General features: G+C 38.7%; 2 protein-coding genes across 2 annotated transcripts in view; one reads left to right on the plus strand and one right to left on the minus strand.

Moving 5' to 3' along the window:
* The window catches only part of LOC113225871 (DNA-binding protein D-ETS-6-like), a 51,624-nt gene extending 49,149 nt beyond the window's left edge, over positions 1-2,475 (plus strand). The window contains exon 5 of the mRNA XM_026458328.1: positions 2,182-2,475. Within this exon, the coding sequence (XP_026314113.1) occupies positions 2,182-2,475 (294 nt within the window). The remainder of the gene's footprint in view (positions 1-2,181) is intronic.
* Positions 2,476-2,901: 426 nt separating this feature from the next.
* Positions 2,902-18,127, minus strand: part of LOC113225872 (ionotropic receptor 75a-like) — a 22,507-nt gene continuing 7,281 nt past the window's right edge. The window contains exons 2-11 of the mRNA XM_026458329.1: positions 12,171-12,331; positions 11,479-11,646; positions 10,420-10,563; positions 9,397-9,512; positions 7,730-7,897; positions 5,814-6,034; positions 5,522-5,730; positions 5,316-5,438; positions 4,295-4,443; positions 2,902-3,130 (exon numbers count right to left, since the gene is read on the minus strand). Of these exons, the coding sequence (XP_026314114.1) occupies positions 2,902-3,130; positions 4,295-4,443; positions 5,316-5,438; positions 5,522-5,730; positions 5,814-6,034; positions 7,730-7,897; positions 9,397-9,512; positions 10,420-10,563; positions 11,479-11,646; positions 12,171-12,331 (1,688 nt within the window). The remainder of the gene's footprint in view (positions 3,131-4,294; positions 4,444-5,315; positions 5,439-5,521; positions 5,731-5,813; positions 6,035-7,729; positions 7,898-9,396; positions 9,513-10,419; positions 10,564-11,478; positions 11,647-12,170; positions 12,332-18,127) is intronic.

Below are 18,127 nucleotides of genomic sequence, written 5' to 3' on the forward strand. Positions count from 1 at the left end.
ATTTTCAGTACAAATCGGCAATTTCATACTTTAACCCCTATTATTAATTAAAACCAGTTTTCAGGTTGGCTGTTCAGCCTTTTTTCAATTACACGAAGTATTATCGTATATCTTTAAAAAAAAAATTAGAAAGCAATCTGCATTTAAACAATCAATATTTTGGAACTTGCACGACTATAATACCTTTCATTACTTTTTATACATGACGAGATAATTGAAACAACTTCAAAATCTTTCCTTCTGCTTTTTCTTTGCATACATCTTTCTATTTTTTTTTAAATGTTTCATATAATTGGATCGTTTTTATCTATGATTTTCTAGCAGATTCCTTCATCTTCTTGACTTCTAATTTATCTTTTCTGTTTTGATTTTCCTTTTTTATTTTCAGAGGGAACCAAGTAGTAATATAAAGTTGTGAAAATCAATAATATTAACTAAGCATTTACATGAAAAAACGTATAAAACTCTTGCTTTTCAAAGAAAATATGGCTTTGATGGCAATTTTTTCCGACTTCGGTGGAACCTTTTCTGTATTCGGTGGTATAAAATCTGCCGATCCAAGGCCACGGTATTCAGAAAATATATTTAATCTTGGTATCGCTCGTAAACGACAATTCTTGTAAAACCAATAAATTGTTATTATATTTTATTCGTTATAACACATTAATATTATAAAAACATTATATACAACCATAAAATTTAGTTTTTGAAATATCGCATACACCGAATTAAAAAATCAACCTAAACCAAATCCTCTGAATTACATATTTACACGCAAAAAGTATTAAAATCGGCAACAAATCATCCACCTGTTCTTTACAGCCGCAGGTGTGTGATGGACGAATAATATGAACGAATTACGAAGCTTCTAAAATGCTTCACTTGTGATGTATAACACCGAATTCCGGCGTAAGCCTGGGACACGCAGCAATCGTTGTATTGTGATAAAACTATTTTTAGGATAATAAGTATTGTCATCTAATTTATTATACGTGAACTAAAGTCTAATATTAATATACGGTTTCAATTTTGAGACGGTTTCAGTGTTGGATTCTGAATTCGAGACACGCCATCGTTGTCAGGTTTTAAGTATTTCGGATTTTTTTCCATTAGGTCCGAACGGTTTATTGGGAAGATTTTGTGCTTCCGACCGAGCATAAACTCTTTTTTGTAGATTTTTATTTTGACAACTAAGTGGAGTTTATTTAGTCTTAGTTTAGTCTAAGAGTTTAGTGTATGGACACAGAAAATTGCGGCTTTGGAGAAATGCCCAAATGAAGAGAATTTCTCTTTAACCATACCACGCTAGTCAAATTTTGTATACATTTGATAAATCGCCGTAGCGAAATATTTCTACCCTTGAGGCAGAAGACAAGCGATGTTTGTAATTTAAATACTTATATCTTTCTAATTCGTGATTCAAATTTAATAGTAATTTTATGCCATGAAAGTGCCTCGTGCCTATTGTAATCATTTATTAAGTTTTTACGAAGAAAAATTGGCATGAAAGAGACAAGAACGACGGTACGCGAATTTTGCGAACCATTTCATCTCCCTGAGGCCGATTAATGCACGCCATAAACAGTAAAAAAACGTTACGGCGGAAATGAATGAAGGGAGTTGGAGTTGTGCCTTTAAAAACTATTACCGGTTTAGTCGCTATGAAAATGAAAGGTAATTTTAGTTGCGGCAACTTATTTATCGCTACGTAGAGAAACGTAGAGAAAACTTTGTCTACGGTAGAGAGTGTCTCTTCCCGTTACGTCGTGCTCGGAGGTGAGATATAATCGGTAGAGAAGAGAGAGATATCTCTACAGGCTTAAGTTTTATCTATTTCCACTCATGCTAAGCCTGCTGAACCGCGGTCCTCTTCCCATGTGAAACTACGTGGCGGTGGGAAACCGCCTTTAAACGATAGTAAAACAAGCTCTTGGCTCAAGATGAATTCTGGATATTGGTACAAAACAAATATTAAACGAATAGCAGGCAGGACCCATAAAAAATTGTGAAGTAAGCATCATCTAGTCGATTTCTTTGTTATTACTACATATAATTAGAGTAGGGAGCTTTGATAAATTGTAGCTCGTCAATGTAAAAAATTTTGGTGCTCGCCGGAACGTCTGGTGTGCCAATAGATACTAAATTTTTTTTTTTATTTAATTTAATTTATTCATAAAACAGACTACAATGGCCAAATTGGTTAGTAACAAGAGAATTCTTATATCTATGTTAGTGTACCTACGTCTAAATAAATTAGTGTCTGAACAACAAGAAAAGTTGCTTCCTGTTGATCAGCACTTGGGCAAAATGGCGCAAGCATGGCGAGTCATACCTTGCCGCCACAGTCATCAAGATAGAGCTGCGACTGACCCGCAGCCTGCACAGCAACGAGGCAGTCTTTTTGAGCATTATAGCATAAAAGTCATCAGTCCTATACTGCGCAAACATGCCCAAGGCGCTGCAGATCCACGGTAGCCCCATCAGCATTCTGAAGTCGTTATTGTATTGGGCTCGAAGGATGCTGATAGCCCTCTGTGCAAAGTTGGCCCAGAGACTGCACGGGTAAAAGACTTGGCAGTATGCTTTAAATAATGTTACTTTAACTTGCTTACTACAACGTGCAAATCGTCGGGCCAACGTGTTGCGCCTAATTGCCACCGCCCTTCTTTCTTTTAAGGTATTCGGCTATGAAATGGCCAAGGTATTTAAATGCGCAAACTCACTTTAGTTCGTTGCCATTAAGTTTCGTCGTATTTGACCACCGGCAGCCCTAAAACCCGACTATTCACTTTTTTAACATTACAAATCAAGCCGTGCGTTTTAGCGACTTCTCACAAGCGTTAAGTTGTTCCCTGAAATACCCGACTAACTACGCCGTCCCGGGTCGCGATTAGTGTTGAGTTATTGATCCATGACTGCTGGTCCATGCTGTGGAGTAAACTCCCTTGTTGTTGTTTGTGTGATGCCAAGTGTACTCGATACACAGTATATGGCGACCTGCAGCGCGGGCAGCACGTCGACGAGGCCGACGCTGAGGAAGCCGCCGCCGGCCGCGTCGCAGCGCGGCCGCGCCGACATCCACACGCGCCGCGTCTGCGCCATCAGGCCCACCTCGCGCTGCCACCGCAACCTGTTCACATGACTCGCTGTCGATGTCGTCGGTCTTTCCACATCTTTGCAAACCACGAAACGGAAATAATAAAGGTTCTGAAAAACAAGTGAAATTGCTCACTGAGCTGCGGCAAAATGAGTTACTGAAAAATAAACACGAAATATACCGACAAAATTATTTCTATTTAGTAATCAATCAAGAGTTGTTCAAATTGTATTTCTAAGACAAAAAAACTAAATTTCTGAAATAATAGTAACTTATGCCGAAAATACATACTATATTATTCTACAAAAGCATTTTCACCACTCTGGAGGAATCTGTTTAATTTATATTATTATTATATAAGGACAATAAATAATAAGGTTAAACCTGCCTCGACGTGTCGACTACTTGTCTGTTCTCTACTAGAGTGTGCCTAATTTAAACGCTGAAGGTGCGGAGGACGCAGTGTATTTTCCATAATATTACAGTTTAAAACGCCGAATCTTCGTTTCGACAAAATTATTATTGTTACGCACTGGTTTCTATGTTGCATAGGTCTGTCTAAGCTTGGTTGCGCCCCTATTCAGTAGGTTGCTTAAGTTAGTAATTATGAAAAAGCAGCACGAGTCGAGTGAGCGGCCCGAGCGTGCCTTCTAATCATATCAAATTAATATATTTTATGATAAAAATGACTGATAATAGTTTTCGTTAAAATATAAAATAAGTTGGCAGAGTAATAGATATTACGTCAGCAAGATTTTTCGGAATTTTCAGTATTTCATTCGGCTATTTTCTTAATTTTATAGTCAAAATCAAAAATTTTCATAACTTAGTATATTTACTAAAGTATGAAAACTTAATTAATAATTTACTAAATATGGTGGTTTGAATAAGCTCATTCCTTTATTTTCTTTTCGGAACTATTACTCATCACAAAACAGACGAGAGCAACGAAGCATATTGCGCAGCGATGACGAACTTGAAGTCAATTGCAATAGTAATTTCCGAGACTAACAGTCGCATCACAAAGACGGACAGCAAACGGTTCTTTTTTATTGTTTAGTTTAACGTAACAGCTTTAATAACAATTATTCCTAGCGACGGTTGGTGGTACTAATAGAAAATTGAAGACAATGCTTTCGTCAGAAGAGAGAAGGTACAACAAATTGCATAGTAGTTAGTGGAAATAGAGGTTTGGACCTGGCGGCGAGCAACTCGCGGTAGCCGGAGTGCTTCCGGATGGGCACAGCCACCATGGGCAGTGTGAAGGCTTGAACCTGCGCCAGGCCGCACTTCTCGCGTTCTGTGTAGGTGCGCGAAATGACGTCGTAGCCGGAGCTTTCTTCCACCTGCACGTGTACATAATTTTGTACGAAATTGCTCGGCGAGCGGGGGTGAATCGTCGCTATGAGTTTAATTTCATGTTATCTTGGTGCATCTGTGAACGTTTAGTAGCACTAGCATTCGCTAATGGTGCAGATCTAAACATCGCGTTCAAACGCGATATCTACGTTGTAAAAGCCAAGCCAAGCACAATCCTTGGCCAATGTGTCGGGGCCTTAACCATCATCATCATACCAGTGTGGCAGACTAAACGTCATCATCGTTCCTAAGCTTATTAGCTACAATATATTATTTAGTCTGAATTGCATGTCTAGGTAAAGAAGTATGCCTCGGCGGTTCTCTTTATTTTTAAAGTAACGCGTGTCGGGGGTTAGATTTTATGTTGAATGTAAGAAAAAACTAATTAAGCCGCATATTTTTATAATGTAAATTTCATTAAACGAAGTGAAAGTGCCAATTTCAATTTTTAACATAATTTACACTCACACATACACACACAACGTGGCTTATTTAATAAAAGTATAATCGCATTTATACTTTTTCCAAAAAAATGCACAATAAACAATTCGTCCTATTTAATTAAATTCAATTAAATCTATTTCAATTTGAATTCATTTCAATAAAAATTTAAATAAAATGAATAGCGACATCTCTAGCCACGGCTGGTAGCTGTAAAGGTATCCAACTGGGTGACGAAATACTCAAGATGTCTCATAGATGGCGCTACGGCTAAAAAGTCGCCACGGTATACTAGAAGACGTCCGTTCGAATCCGGCCGATCGAAGGATTTTTTTCTGAGTGTTAATAATGATTCCTCCCTAAATGGGAGGTTAGTAGTATCACCTCTGAGATTATGTTGATGTGATATGAATATTACCTGAAACGCAAAGAAGCCGGCGCGCACGCGCTCTATGCCGTCGACGACGCTAAGGTAGGCGGCGTCACCAAGCGGCAATAGCTTCTTGCGGTACAGCCGTTGCGTTGCGGCGTCCGTACTTTCCTGCAGCATCACACACAGCTCATAATGATGTAATAGATATTAAATTTCATTACAAAAATAGGATAGTGCTAATGGTAACTTACTGCGAAGTAGACTTTCTTGTAGGTAGTCTCCTGTACGCCGAGGTCCATGCGCGAGTGCGTGATGTCGTCGATGGTACGGATGGCGTCACTGGGCGCCTGCAAGATCGACACCACCTTCGCGGAGTACGCAGTAAACGAGAAAAGCGCCATCAGCATTGACGAAAACATTACCAGCCGCGCTGACGTCAGTGCCGGCGTCACATGAAACCCTGACATGAATGATGAGTTTGTAAATCATTAATGAGGGGTTTCGTGAAGTAAACACGTTGACCGAACTAGACAAAGCCGACACCTTGCTGGCAGACAGCGCCGACGGCGAAAGTGAAGGTTTCGGCGGGCGTTATGAGGCGCAGCGAGCGATCGACGCGGGCGCAGGCGCGGGAGAGTGCGGCCAGCACCAGGCCGCCTAGCAGCGTGACGCCGACGCACGCGCTCCACACTCCGCGGCTGAACGGCAGCACGAACACGTTCGTCACCGCCGACTGCGACGGCTGCCGAAATAGAAACGCGCCCCTGCACAGCGAGTGGCAGCCACGATAATTTACCATATGGCTAATAAGCAAGTACTTTATGAGACATTTTAGGAAATATTACAAAAACAAATAATGAGTGAAGGATAGGTAAGTTACTTTACATTACAATGAATTGTGATGTTGGTCGCCCATGTATCGCCATTCCTGATAACGTATCATACACCTCGACGACGTCAACAGAGCTGGTGGCCCTGACAGTACCACAGCGATTGTCTTGCAAAACTGTGTCCCGAGTTGTCTCCGGTGTTGACTCGCATGTCTAGTCTCTCTATGAGCTCTGGCCAAGTCCCGAAAACCTGAAAGCTTGTAAATGCAGCCTGCACCAAAGAAGGGTAGTCGTACTCGGTAAGACTATGGAGTGTGTATTAAACAGCCGTCTTCTTGGATACTTTGAAGCAAGTGATCTTCTCAGTGAGCCAAGTTTGAGTGGTTTTCGCTGTGGTTGATCTACTGGGGATTTTCTTGCACATGCCGCACATTTATCGGGTCAGGCGGTCAAGAAATGTGGTCGACCAATTGTCGATCACGCTCTAAATATTTGAAAGTTTTTCGGCAGGGTTTGGCACGATAGCCTTTTAAACAAGCTTACGGAATTCCTGTTGGCTTCTGCATATAGATAGGCGGTTTCCTGAGTGACAGATCAATTCGTGTAATTATTATGCTCAGGCCACACAGAGGCGGCCGCGGGTTCCGGGCGCGGGAATTTTTGTAATAGGTGCACGAGTTCATATGAACCCTGTCACCCTGAAAGGCGCGGCGGGCGCGCGTCTGCTGCGCGTTTCAGTGTGGCAGGGTTCATATAAACTCGTACATGATTAACATTCCCGCGCCCGCAATGCTTCCGTGGCCGCCTCTATGTGGCCAGAGCATTAATGGTTATGTACTCGTCTGTCCTCTATGGTACTTTATTCCTGCTCTTGCTGCGCATTAACGACTTGTTGTTGCCAGTATCTTTGGATACGCAGACTATAGCACAGCAGTCGAGAGCTATGTGTCAGATGCCCGTGCCAATAGTGAAGAGATCCGACGTAAATGTAAGGCGATGGCCACGCGGTTCAACTAGAATGCGCTTTCCGAAGCATCAAAACACCGACGTATTATTTTTCGGCTAAATGGAGTGCTCTGTATCTCACTCCCGACTTTCCGCGATCACTTCGGGGCGTAGAACAAGTAGCCATCTTGAGCTACTTGGATCGGACTTATTATCTACGTTTAGCTAGAGTCACCACAACAGTTGTTTGGCAAAAAGTGCTGCAATAGATTAGATAGATAGAGAATAAAAAAACTGGAAATTCTTTTCAGAGTTAGGCGGTAAAAGCTGTCCACATCAGTCAGAACAGCTTTTAGTTCGTTTAGTTTATCAGGCACTAGTTTGGTTGGGTTTGAACGTTTGCTGTCGCCTTTGATAGAGCTCTGCGCAGTACCGGCACAAAGAGACTAATTGGTAGCAATTATCTTGTGGAATTGAAGCCGAAAGTCCGGAATATTTCATTCATAAGAACCGTTTTTGTTTCCAAAAGGAATGAAATACATCTGTATTTCCCGACAAGTACCTACGATTTAGGGCTATTCAAGGCTAGAGTGAAAAGGCATTTTTAGAAAAACGCGCACCATAGTCGCGCAGCGTTAGGTGAAATTGTAGTCGAGTGTGTCTATTTTATATTTAAAGAAAAACCTGAGCTCAAGTGTCTCTGCGCAGTAGTGCAAAACGCGCCAGCGGTCGGCGCGCATAAACACGGAAGCGACGCCAAGTTCTATCTCGTACCGCTGCAGTCGGCCCACTAGACCATCGAACGACCCGTTGTGCTCCACACCGTACGTATCCACCTGCCTCAGGTTGTACCTGACCACAATAACAATACAATAATAATACATTTGTTTCAAGTATCAATAGACTCATATGTGTTAGTAGGTATATGAAGATGTAAATTTATTCTGCTGTTAGTACAAATTGAAATTGAATTATACTTTTGGACGCGTGTAGCTCAATACAGTGTCTAATCTGTAGGGCATTCCTCCCTATCCCCTATGATGTACTACGTACAGCGGAGTTGGAGCTGGCCCGCACACGGCGCATCATGGACGAGCATCTCTTACGCAAAGTGAAAATTCGTCTACACGCGTGTCAGCAAACATCCCTGATGCGCTACAGAAACGGGGCAGCCACATCAACGCCCGGAACGTGTTATTGTGTTAAGTCCGTAGGGGCCTGTAAACCCTGTTCGTGTACTCTCGCCACAGACTGGATGTATACAGAGAGGTACACTACACAGTACCTACGCTCTGAAGAGCGGTACTTTCACCTCTCCCGAATATCATATTCATCCTGATCCACAGAGCCCTAAGTTCCCTTTCCATATCGCTATCGTCTTTAAAATCAGGCGCAAATGTATGCCCTAAATATTTAACCACTAAGTGCATGGTGAGGTAACTCCATGTTACACTATTCTGCTCTCAAATACGGCTTTTCTGTGTTTTATTTTAGTTAGCGACCTAAATCAAATTGAAAACTAAAACTATGTATTTTTTTAAATCATCTACGAGACAGGTAACATCCGTTCCTACTGTGTAATACGGTATCCAACATGAGAGGAAATAAAAGATTAAAGAATGAGTATTTTTCTTTACTTTTGATCAGCACCAAGTTTTCCGGTCAATTTTGCCTCTTCTTTTAAACTTGGCGGGTATAATCCATTTTCGTAGTCGCTCTCCTTACTGGAGCTCATTTAATAATCCTTATAAGTAATTGATCCTTTCTATCGGGGCATCATAAAAATTCACGTTCGGACGGTTCGATTCCCAGATGAGGCAACAGTAACACTGTTAAAAATATTTGAATGGAGTCTTACTTAATTTTTAAAATAAAATAATGTCTCCATAAAACAAAATATTCTATCTACCATATTCTCTGCCCTCAACCAAGCCTCGTTCGAAAATAATTCCATATGTTTAGGAAGACAATACATGACTGGATATGTTAAAAACCAATTCTTCTTGTTTGTTTAGCAACTGTAGTTTCCGTAAGTTAGATCATTTATTTTTTGTTTGCTCTAAGTTTAATATTCAATGTTTACTGTTTATAGCGTAAAGTAATACACCTTAAAAAGATTGTCAACGAAAACAACAAATAAAAAAAAAATAAAGCAGTGGACGGAGATATGGATTTACCTTAATCCTTTAAGGGATTTACATACTTAATTTCTGGCTTAGGTCGGTTAAGAGTTGAATAAAGGTTGCATGGTCCATAAACGAAAAACTACATGTGTTTTATTTTTGAAAATAATACAAATATTTCCGAGCATGTTTGAGGAAAAGAATTAATTAGATATATTATGTAGATACCGAAAATGCAAATCCTCCGCGGCGAGCATCATAATGGGGTAAGTGAGTTTAGGGTAGGTGTCGATCTGCCGGTCGCGCAGGTCGCTCCAGCCCTTGAAGTGCTGCGGCTGGCTCACCTGCGGGTTGCGGCTCAATCTCACACTGCCTCACAATTCAATTCGTGCTACATTAGTTCTTTTCAGAACTAATCATTAGTAAATGTCAAAATCAACTTGAAAAAGTCCATGCAGATTGCGCTGATTCTGTAAGTTTCTATTCTACTGATACATTTCTTTACAATATGATCTCACATTAACTGTTCAATGCTTATACGAGGTGAAAAAGAAAATGCTCCACGATATCTCTGTTTCATACCCGCTCACGCGATTCATGCGTCTCTGGAAGCATACCACACCTAAAGGTGCCGGTGATGATTTAATACCGATTTATCGGATATCGAAGTTATAACACGTAAAAGAACTAATACTAATTGCTATTTCGGTAACTACTCTAGCAAACCATAAAGTTTTTAATGCCCGGGTCTGTCATTTAAAAAAAATAAACAAATTCAAAAATACGTCACAACAATCGTGTGTGTTATTGTTTGGGCTGGTGATGTCGGTGTTTATTTATTGAAAACATACCGTAAGTTGCGTTTTTTAAGTTTATCCTGAATATAAATGTTTATAAACTATACTTTAAGGAGTAATTTCGTGGTAAACATTAGAACCACTCAAACGGAATATTATCATATTTACCCAAGTACACTAAAAATTTCATTAGTGCTTTTTAAGTGCAAGATTTGCGGTGTATTGCTGCATTTTATTTGAGATGTTTTTGTTGTAGTACGGAGGGTATTTATTTAGCAATACAGAATAATAACTTTTATTTTTAAAAACTTGTATTTAAACTGAATCCTTTTCTAATTTGCGAAACCAAATAGCCGCCATTTTGCGGTAGGATGAGCGCATCGCGTGAGCGGATACATAATTATGTGACTTTTTAATTTTGAACTCGAGTACTTACGACTATACTGATACTCACGATGACTTCAGCTTTCAAGAAGACGTTTCGCAGGTCTTTCCGCCTGGCAACGACGGAGGGCTGCCGGGCCCAAAAAGCCTCCAACTCTTTAGCACTCTCTGTCCGATTCAAAGCCCACTCTGTGCTGATTAGCGGCTCGTACGCCTTAGAAGCAAGAATCCTGTTATTTGGAACATGAATTCTTTGGAATACACAATCACATGAATCTGAATCTTCTTTATTTGACATGCAAAACACAGAAGTCACAAAAAGTTATATAACAGAGAAAAACCAAAAGTAAACTGTAATAAAATTTTTCAAAAACGTAGCAAATGAAATAAGTAACCGGATTCATCCCCTAGTTTGACACCCTTAGAGGTGGAATATTTTCTTCAAATTTAAAAAATTATAAGATTAACTGCTTCACATAAGTATAAATATTTTCAATAAATTACGAGTTTATATTAAATTGTCACAAGGACATATTTCTAAATTGCAATAATTAACAAAATGGCAAATTTTTGAGGCAATGCTTTTATAGTTCCTACTATAGAAGAATACTTAGAATTTACAAATACCTTCTGATTTACTTCAATTTGAAATACAATTAACTGTAGAGACCAAACATGAAACCCTAGGTAATCGCACTTGCACATCTGCTTGCAGCTTGAATACAATGTACATAATTTTACTTAAGATCTGTATGTATAATTACTGTATTGTATCTGGCAATTAAACGTTTTATAATCATGCCGCATAATTTTGCTGATGATTTGCCGCAGCGCGTCATGTTATTATAAAAATCTAAAAATAAGAAAATAAAGGTTTAATCTAAGTAGGTACTGTAGCCTTGGACGTAGCTCGTGTTGCGTAGCGAGAGGTACTTTTATGAATATAAACTGGGATAATCTTCAAAACTTGGTTTATTGTACTGTTTTACACATTTTCTAACTAAGGTACATCTCGAACTCTCAAGATATTCTATTCTTTCTCAACTCCTATTTCAAAACACATTCTTTCATATAAAACTATATTCACTCAGTTTACACACTTACTTTGATTTACACTATACACACTTACTTTGATTTTATACACATCCAGCAAGGAGTTGACGTCAGACCAGGTAACGTCAGCATCAGGCAAAATAACAGCGTCGGAGAGTGTTTGCTCGATTACAGAGTTGTTGTACGAGGAACCGTGGAGAAAGAGCCACGTGTGACGGTGGTTGAAGGCGCGACTGGAAGACGCCTGCGGGCAACAGCGCGGCAAAACGAACACCAGAGAGAGATATATACTTGCTTATTAGTAATTTCTTTTGTACATTTTAATTTTTGCAAGGAAAAATAAAATTTTATTAATAGAATAACAATAATTTAATTTAAGGTAATGTTTACATTTTTACTCCTCGCTATCATTAAATAGCTTTAATTCTGCTGTAAATCAGTTAAGCCACCTTTATTGAGCAAAATGTTATTATTACTAACATTCAATTTTTAAGTGACATTGTAACTAACACTATGGGTCCAAGTGAATTGAAATAAGTGAATTATTATTATTATATCTTTTAGACGCTCGCCTCTCCCAAGGCCTAAAAGATTCATTATTATTATTGTTATTATTATCATTATTATTATTATTATTATTAGTATATCTGCGCACATTTGCGATGTGCGCAGATATCATAGGAATTTCTATCATATCTGCACACAATTAATCATTGGGCAATGTCATGGTTTTTATTCTGTATCTGTCTTAAATAAATGACGTTCTACCTCCTGCAGGACAAGTCGAGTGTCGGAGCAAGTGGTGTCGAGTAGCATACCCTCACGGTGCGTGTCGTACGGTGGCAGCGTAGGCAAGCACGCGAAGTCGTTAATCACGCGCACGCGCATGCTCGCGCCGCGCGCCTCACTGCTCAGATGCGACAATTCTTCTGGAAAGGTCAAAAGCGAACATAACCACGTCCAAACCTATTGTGTCAAAAGGGAAGTAACCAATTAATTACACATAATATGTTAATTACATGGACAAGTCCCGAAAACCTGGAAGCTTAACCCGGTTTAATGCGGCTAAAACACAGGCGTGTCTTTTCACGTCAAAACAGTTCCCCTACACTTTACTCCGTCTTTCAGAGATGTATCCGTGCCGATAAGGGACCACCTTGAGCTACTTGGTCTGGACTTATCATCCAACGTCAACTCTGGGCGATACATCGAGTGCTTGGCAAAAACTGCTGCCAGAAAACTAAGCATACTTTACAATGTCTGGCGGTACTTCACACCTGAACAGCTTTTAAATCTGTATAAAGCACAAGTTCGATCGTGTATGGAGTATTGCTGCCACCTTTGGGACGGCTCTGCCCATTACCAGTTAGCTGCCTTTACTCGGTGGAGGAACAATTCTCTTGTGGAGTCGACGATATAAATTCTCGATCATCGCAGAAAAGTAGTCTCCTTGTCGGTTTTCTATCGGATACATTTCGGGGAGTGTGCGCAGGAACTTTTTAATTTAGTTCCACTCTCACCGTTCCTTCTTCGGTCGACTAGAAGGTCCGGAGCACTCCATTTTTATATCGTTGACATTCCACATATTCGCACTAAGCGCTTCATTTGCTTCCTCCTTACTGATGCGTACGGCAAACGAATGGAATGCTCTACCGGCATCGGTGTTTCCCGAAAAGTACAATTTGGGGCTATTCAAGGCTACAGTGAATACGCATTTTTTAGACAGACGCGTCCCATCACAGACCACATGTCCCATCGTAGGTCACATCGACGCTTAACATCAGGTGAGATTGTGGCCAAGTGTGTATCTATTAGATATTAAAATATATATTTTTTTTTTATTACCTACCGTCAGAAACCAAAGCGCCTTCTGCGACGGAAAAAAGATCTTTTATACGAGTTGCATTAAGTCCCGGGTCACTACAGGGGTTTTTTATATGAAGTCACTACGGGACGAACAAGTCGTGCGTGTGATGGTAAGCCACGCCACACAGATGTCCATAACAGTTGCGGTGCCACTCGGAGGTTTAAATCGCAAAGATCTGAGTGCCCCTCAGGGCAATGCTACTGCGCCCGTCACCTTGAAGACATAAGTTGAGAAGTCCATTATGACTAATTTCACTATCAGCCTTGCCCTTCAAAACCGGAACGTAATAGTGCTGACATTACTGCTTGGCGGCAGAAATAGGCAAGCTGACAGTACTTCCATCGGCGAACTTTTTCACACGGAGCTCTACTGCTAAGAAAACAACGTCAGTAGAAACTTAATACGGCAAACGCTAACTTCAAAAGAGTAAAATATAATATAACAATCAATTTGGACAAGTCGTAGCCGTTTTTCTGTCGTTATTTGACTTAATATACATACATATAGGTGGATATTATAGCTTGCTAATTATTTTGGGCCTTAAAGAGATAGTTGATGTTGATATAATTTATATTATTAATTCTGCCAAATCGTTGACTATCAGACCGGCTTCATTTATTGAGCAGTTCATTGAAATTGTTCAAATTACCTATGTTTATCAATCTGTTGACAATTTAAGTTCAATTCCCAATTAATGAAACTCGTCACCACTTATTCGGAGGTCCGGACAACTCATGTGAGTTGTCACCTAGTTACCATTAGCACCACTAACTGTAGTTGCTTGCACAGGCGGTCCAGTAGAACAAAAATATGTATAATAATAATATGTTTATTTGGAACAACAACAAGACATACGTGATAAGATTATGGTCGCTAATAACTACAGTAGTCATTAAGACAGTGTTGCAGCTATGAACGCTAACGCATAACTTCGGATAACTAGTGTAATGAGATGTTCCACTTTATGCAAGTAAACTTATATTAATTTAACAAAATAGTAACAAAAGAATTTATAGATACAAGTAACAAATTATACATTAATAATAACTGTGTTTTAGATGGTTCGAAGGATGCTTTATTGTGCGCGTACGATGTGTGATGCGCATGCTTGTGTGTGTTTGTGAGTCTGTGTGTAAATACCTACAGAGTAACAAGTTTTTCAACATCATTATAACTGAGACTTTGAAGCCACTGAGACACCTTTAATTTACAATCACGATAACGTAGAGGATAGATATTTAATTGTTTATTAATTTTATTATAATGCGGAGAACCACAAAAGTAAGAATGGTGGCCTAGTAATGAAATTCTATACCTCTCAATTTCACATCGGTACTCTATCTGTTCTTCGTTTATCCCTAAATACATTTGCATCATATATTTATAGGTCAGGTAGTCTTAAATGTTTACGTAAAATAGCACCCGCGACAAACAGTTTCCTAACAGAGTGCACTTTCCATGATGCATATAGGTCTATTGTGGGGAACCTTATAGGTTTCGACGCCATAGCCTTGAGAATCGCTCTTTGTGATCTTTCAAGGCGTAACATCCGAGTCTCACGAGAACCTCCCCAAGCTGTCATGAAGTACGATATAATAGACTGCGCAAGCGCATAATATGCCATTTTTAAAACGAAAAAGTCAGCATCAAATCGTAGTTTAAAAAAAATGTTAATTAATTTACGAGTACGAACATTTACCGATTCGATGTGCTCTGCGCAAGTTAGACGACAGCCCACAATAACACCTAGATATTTGATATTCCCCTCTCTAACGATAACAGGGCTGTCAGAGGATTGACTATTTAGTCCAATGGTGTGCATAAATTGAAAAAGATTCATCCGGTTGTGATGTGAGTAACCTGGTGAGAAGGTATTTTATTTTGTTTTGTCCAAATTGGGAGTCAATAGATTATTCATTCATTGCAGTCTCAGCGTGAGAGCGGACATTATCCCAAGTGTCACCATGAACAATTATGGCAGTATCATCGGTTAAGTTAAAATTTCAAAATTTACCAATTTTAATTTGCACAGGTCATTAATGTAGTGGTAGATTAACAACCAAGGAGACCAAGGAGACTACCCTGTGAGACGCCATATGAGAGAGATACGTGATGATTTAAGAAACTATCAACCTTCACACATGGGGCTCTGTCGCTAAGGTAGCTGTGGAACATATTTAAAGCGATTCCGCGTATACCTATGGTCTGTAGTTTCTTTCATAGAATAGAGACACAGACTAGACGGTATCGAACGCTTTAGACAAATCCAGAAAAATGCCAATAGTTTTTTTGTTCGCATTTATATGCTTAGCCACTAAATTCAAATTCAAATTCACAAAAATTCAAATTCAAAATAATCTTTATTTCATAGGTAAGCATTATTACACTTGAAATCGTCACAATGGTTAAACTAAGCCAGTCAACTCTAAGACAGCGTCTTCTGTAGACTTACCAGATCTAAATCCACATTGAGCCTCCAGCAAGGATATTTCTAGATAACTCAGAAATCTCGTTTAAAATTTTTTCTAAGATTTTCGATAAAACTGGTAATACAGAAATTGGTCGATAATTCGTGAGACTGCGTCTGTCACCACTCTTGAGTATGGGGTGTACAAAAGCCTTTTTGAAATATACAACAAACGTCAGATTGGTTTACTTCAGCTACTTTCACAGTTTAATGACATACGGCATTTTGCTTTGGGGTAATGCCGCTGATATTAACAGAGTCTTTGACTTGCAAAAGCGTGCGGTTAGGGCAATTTACTATCATGGGCCCCAGAGTGTCTTTAAGAAAAGTTTAAAGAGATTAACATTTTTACACTAGCGTCAGAGTACATTTACGAAATTAATAATGTTAAGAAAAATAATAGTTTTGTTAATAAAAATGGTGACAGACATAACATTACACGAGGAATAAAAATAAACTAGCTATTCTTGACAGTCGTCTTCGCATAGTCACAAATTCATTTAAGGGGTAAACAATGATATTTTCTGATTCCAAAAGTGCTCTGCAGTCATTATGTAAATTCCCTTTTAAATTAGGTAAAATTTTCCCAGTTATTTGTAAAATCCGTGAAGCCCTTTACAAGTGCTATTTAAAGGGTAATTCTGTATTCTTTGTGTGGATACCGGTCACAGTGATATTAGAGGTAGCGAGAGAGCCGATATCTTAGCTAAAGATGCAGTAAATAACGGGGATGTAGATTTATATAGAAACTTTGTTCATGACACTGTTATACTGCCTGCTATTTATCTTAAAGAATCCTGGCAAACTATGTAGGAAGCAAGCAGTAAATTTACGGGTAGATATTTTCATGGTATACAGCCCGACATCCCTGGCAAACCCTGGTTTTCGCGTATACATTTGAAATACGTGTTACTTCAATCATTACAAGAATGAGATTAGGATATACTTACACATCTGAACATCTTGCTAGACTCAATATTATACCCGATCCAATGTGCGAATACGAACAAGACGTTGGCAATCTGAACCACCTTTTCTTTTCATGTCCAAGATATGACCGTGCTTCGTTTTTTCAATCTATAATTTCTTTACAAATTTCTTTACCAACATCTAAACCATTGTTACTATCGTATACTAATTATTCCGTTTATAATGATTTGGCTCAGTTCATAAGGAAAAATGATATTAAAATTTAGATTATTATTTATCCACTTATCATTGCTTCTACCATCTCATTTCCTTTCATAATGGCCATCCTTCATTGTCTAGATTTACCTATAACTATAATATTCTGCCTACTCTATCATGTTGGTCACCTTTTAAAAATTCCGTTTGCTTTTACTTTTATTCCGCGATTTCCTTTTCCCTATTATTAATAATATCCAAAATTCCACACCAAAGTTCCACAGCAACAACTGCGACGACAATGATATCCTGAAGTCTGAAGTAGGCAGAAAAGATTCATTTCGAAGAATTATCAAAAATTGGCAACTCAATCGAAATTGCATATGGCCAAAGGCTGGAAGCCATAGTGCCAAGAAATAAGAAGAAAAAAGTATAGATCCGTTGGTTGCTTATTTTTTTCCATCATCTAAGGTTGGTTGGTATATTAAAATTGTTGACATAAAATTGACAACAATAACTTTTTGTTTTTTAAATTATTTTAATACGTCGAAGAACTAAAATAATGTCAATAATCAACCGCCACACGTGTGTGACGTTAGCCTTGGAGAAAGAAAATTACCTCGTAGTACTTACTATTTATAAGACACATTTTTTTATTGAAGTTAATAAATTCTTAAAATTCAAGCTTTACTTTTCACATTCCTTGTTTGACACTATCTACATCAGATCGTCTGAGAGAAGTTTCAGGTCTACTATTCGTTTATATTGATATGACCCTTCCGTTACGTCCTGTGTACTTTCTATTTAATAAGATTCCTGTTCAGAATTTGCCATTTGCTTGATTGATAACTATCGGGAAACACAATCTTTATAAAAAAGGTTATTTATTACTTATAATCTCTGACAAAAATACATAGTAACTAAATGGCCCACATGCGGATTCTAACAGGTGGCGCAAAATTAATGTCATTATGTGAATTGTCTATCATTTTGTTAGAAATGAAAAAAATGATCTGTTTTCACCATTGACTTACAATTATATGGACTTATAGGAATGAACTTATAGGGCGTTAAAATCGTATACAGAGCGTCATTCGCGCTTTAGTTTTCGATTGTTCGACTGGCAGCGAAGCAAGCAAATTAGACAGTACTGCGATGACATTTAAAAGAAGAAGAAGTACACCTTTACCAAAACATTATATTTACATTATATTAGGGGTTAAAGTATGAAATTGCCGTTTTATTGCAATAGGTTCTTTGAATTTT

The sequence above is a fragment of the Hyposmocoma kahamanoa genome, unplaced genomic scaffold, assembly GCF_003589595.1.
Source record: "Hyposmocoma kahamanoa isolate Upper Pololo Valley unplaced genomic scaffold, ASM358959v1 179, whole genome shotgun sequence".
Classification (NCBI taxonomy): Eukaryota; Metazoa; Arthropoda; class Insecta; order Lepidoptera; family Cosmopterigidae; genus Hyposmocoma; species Hyposmocoma kahamanoa.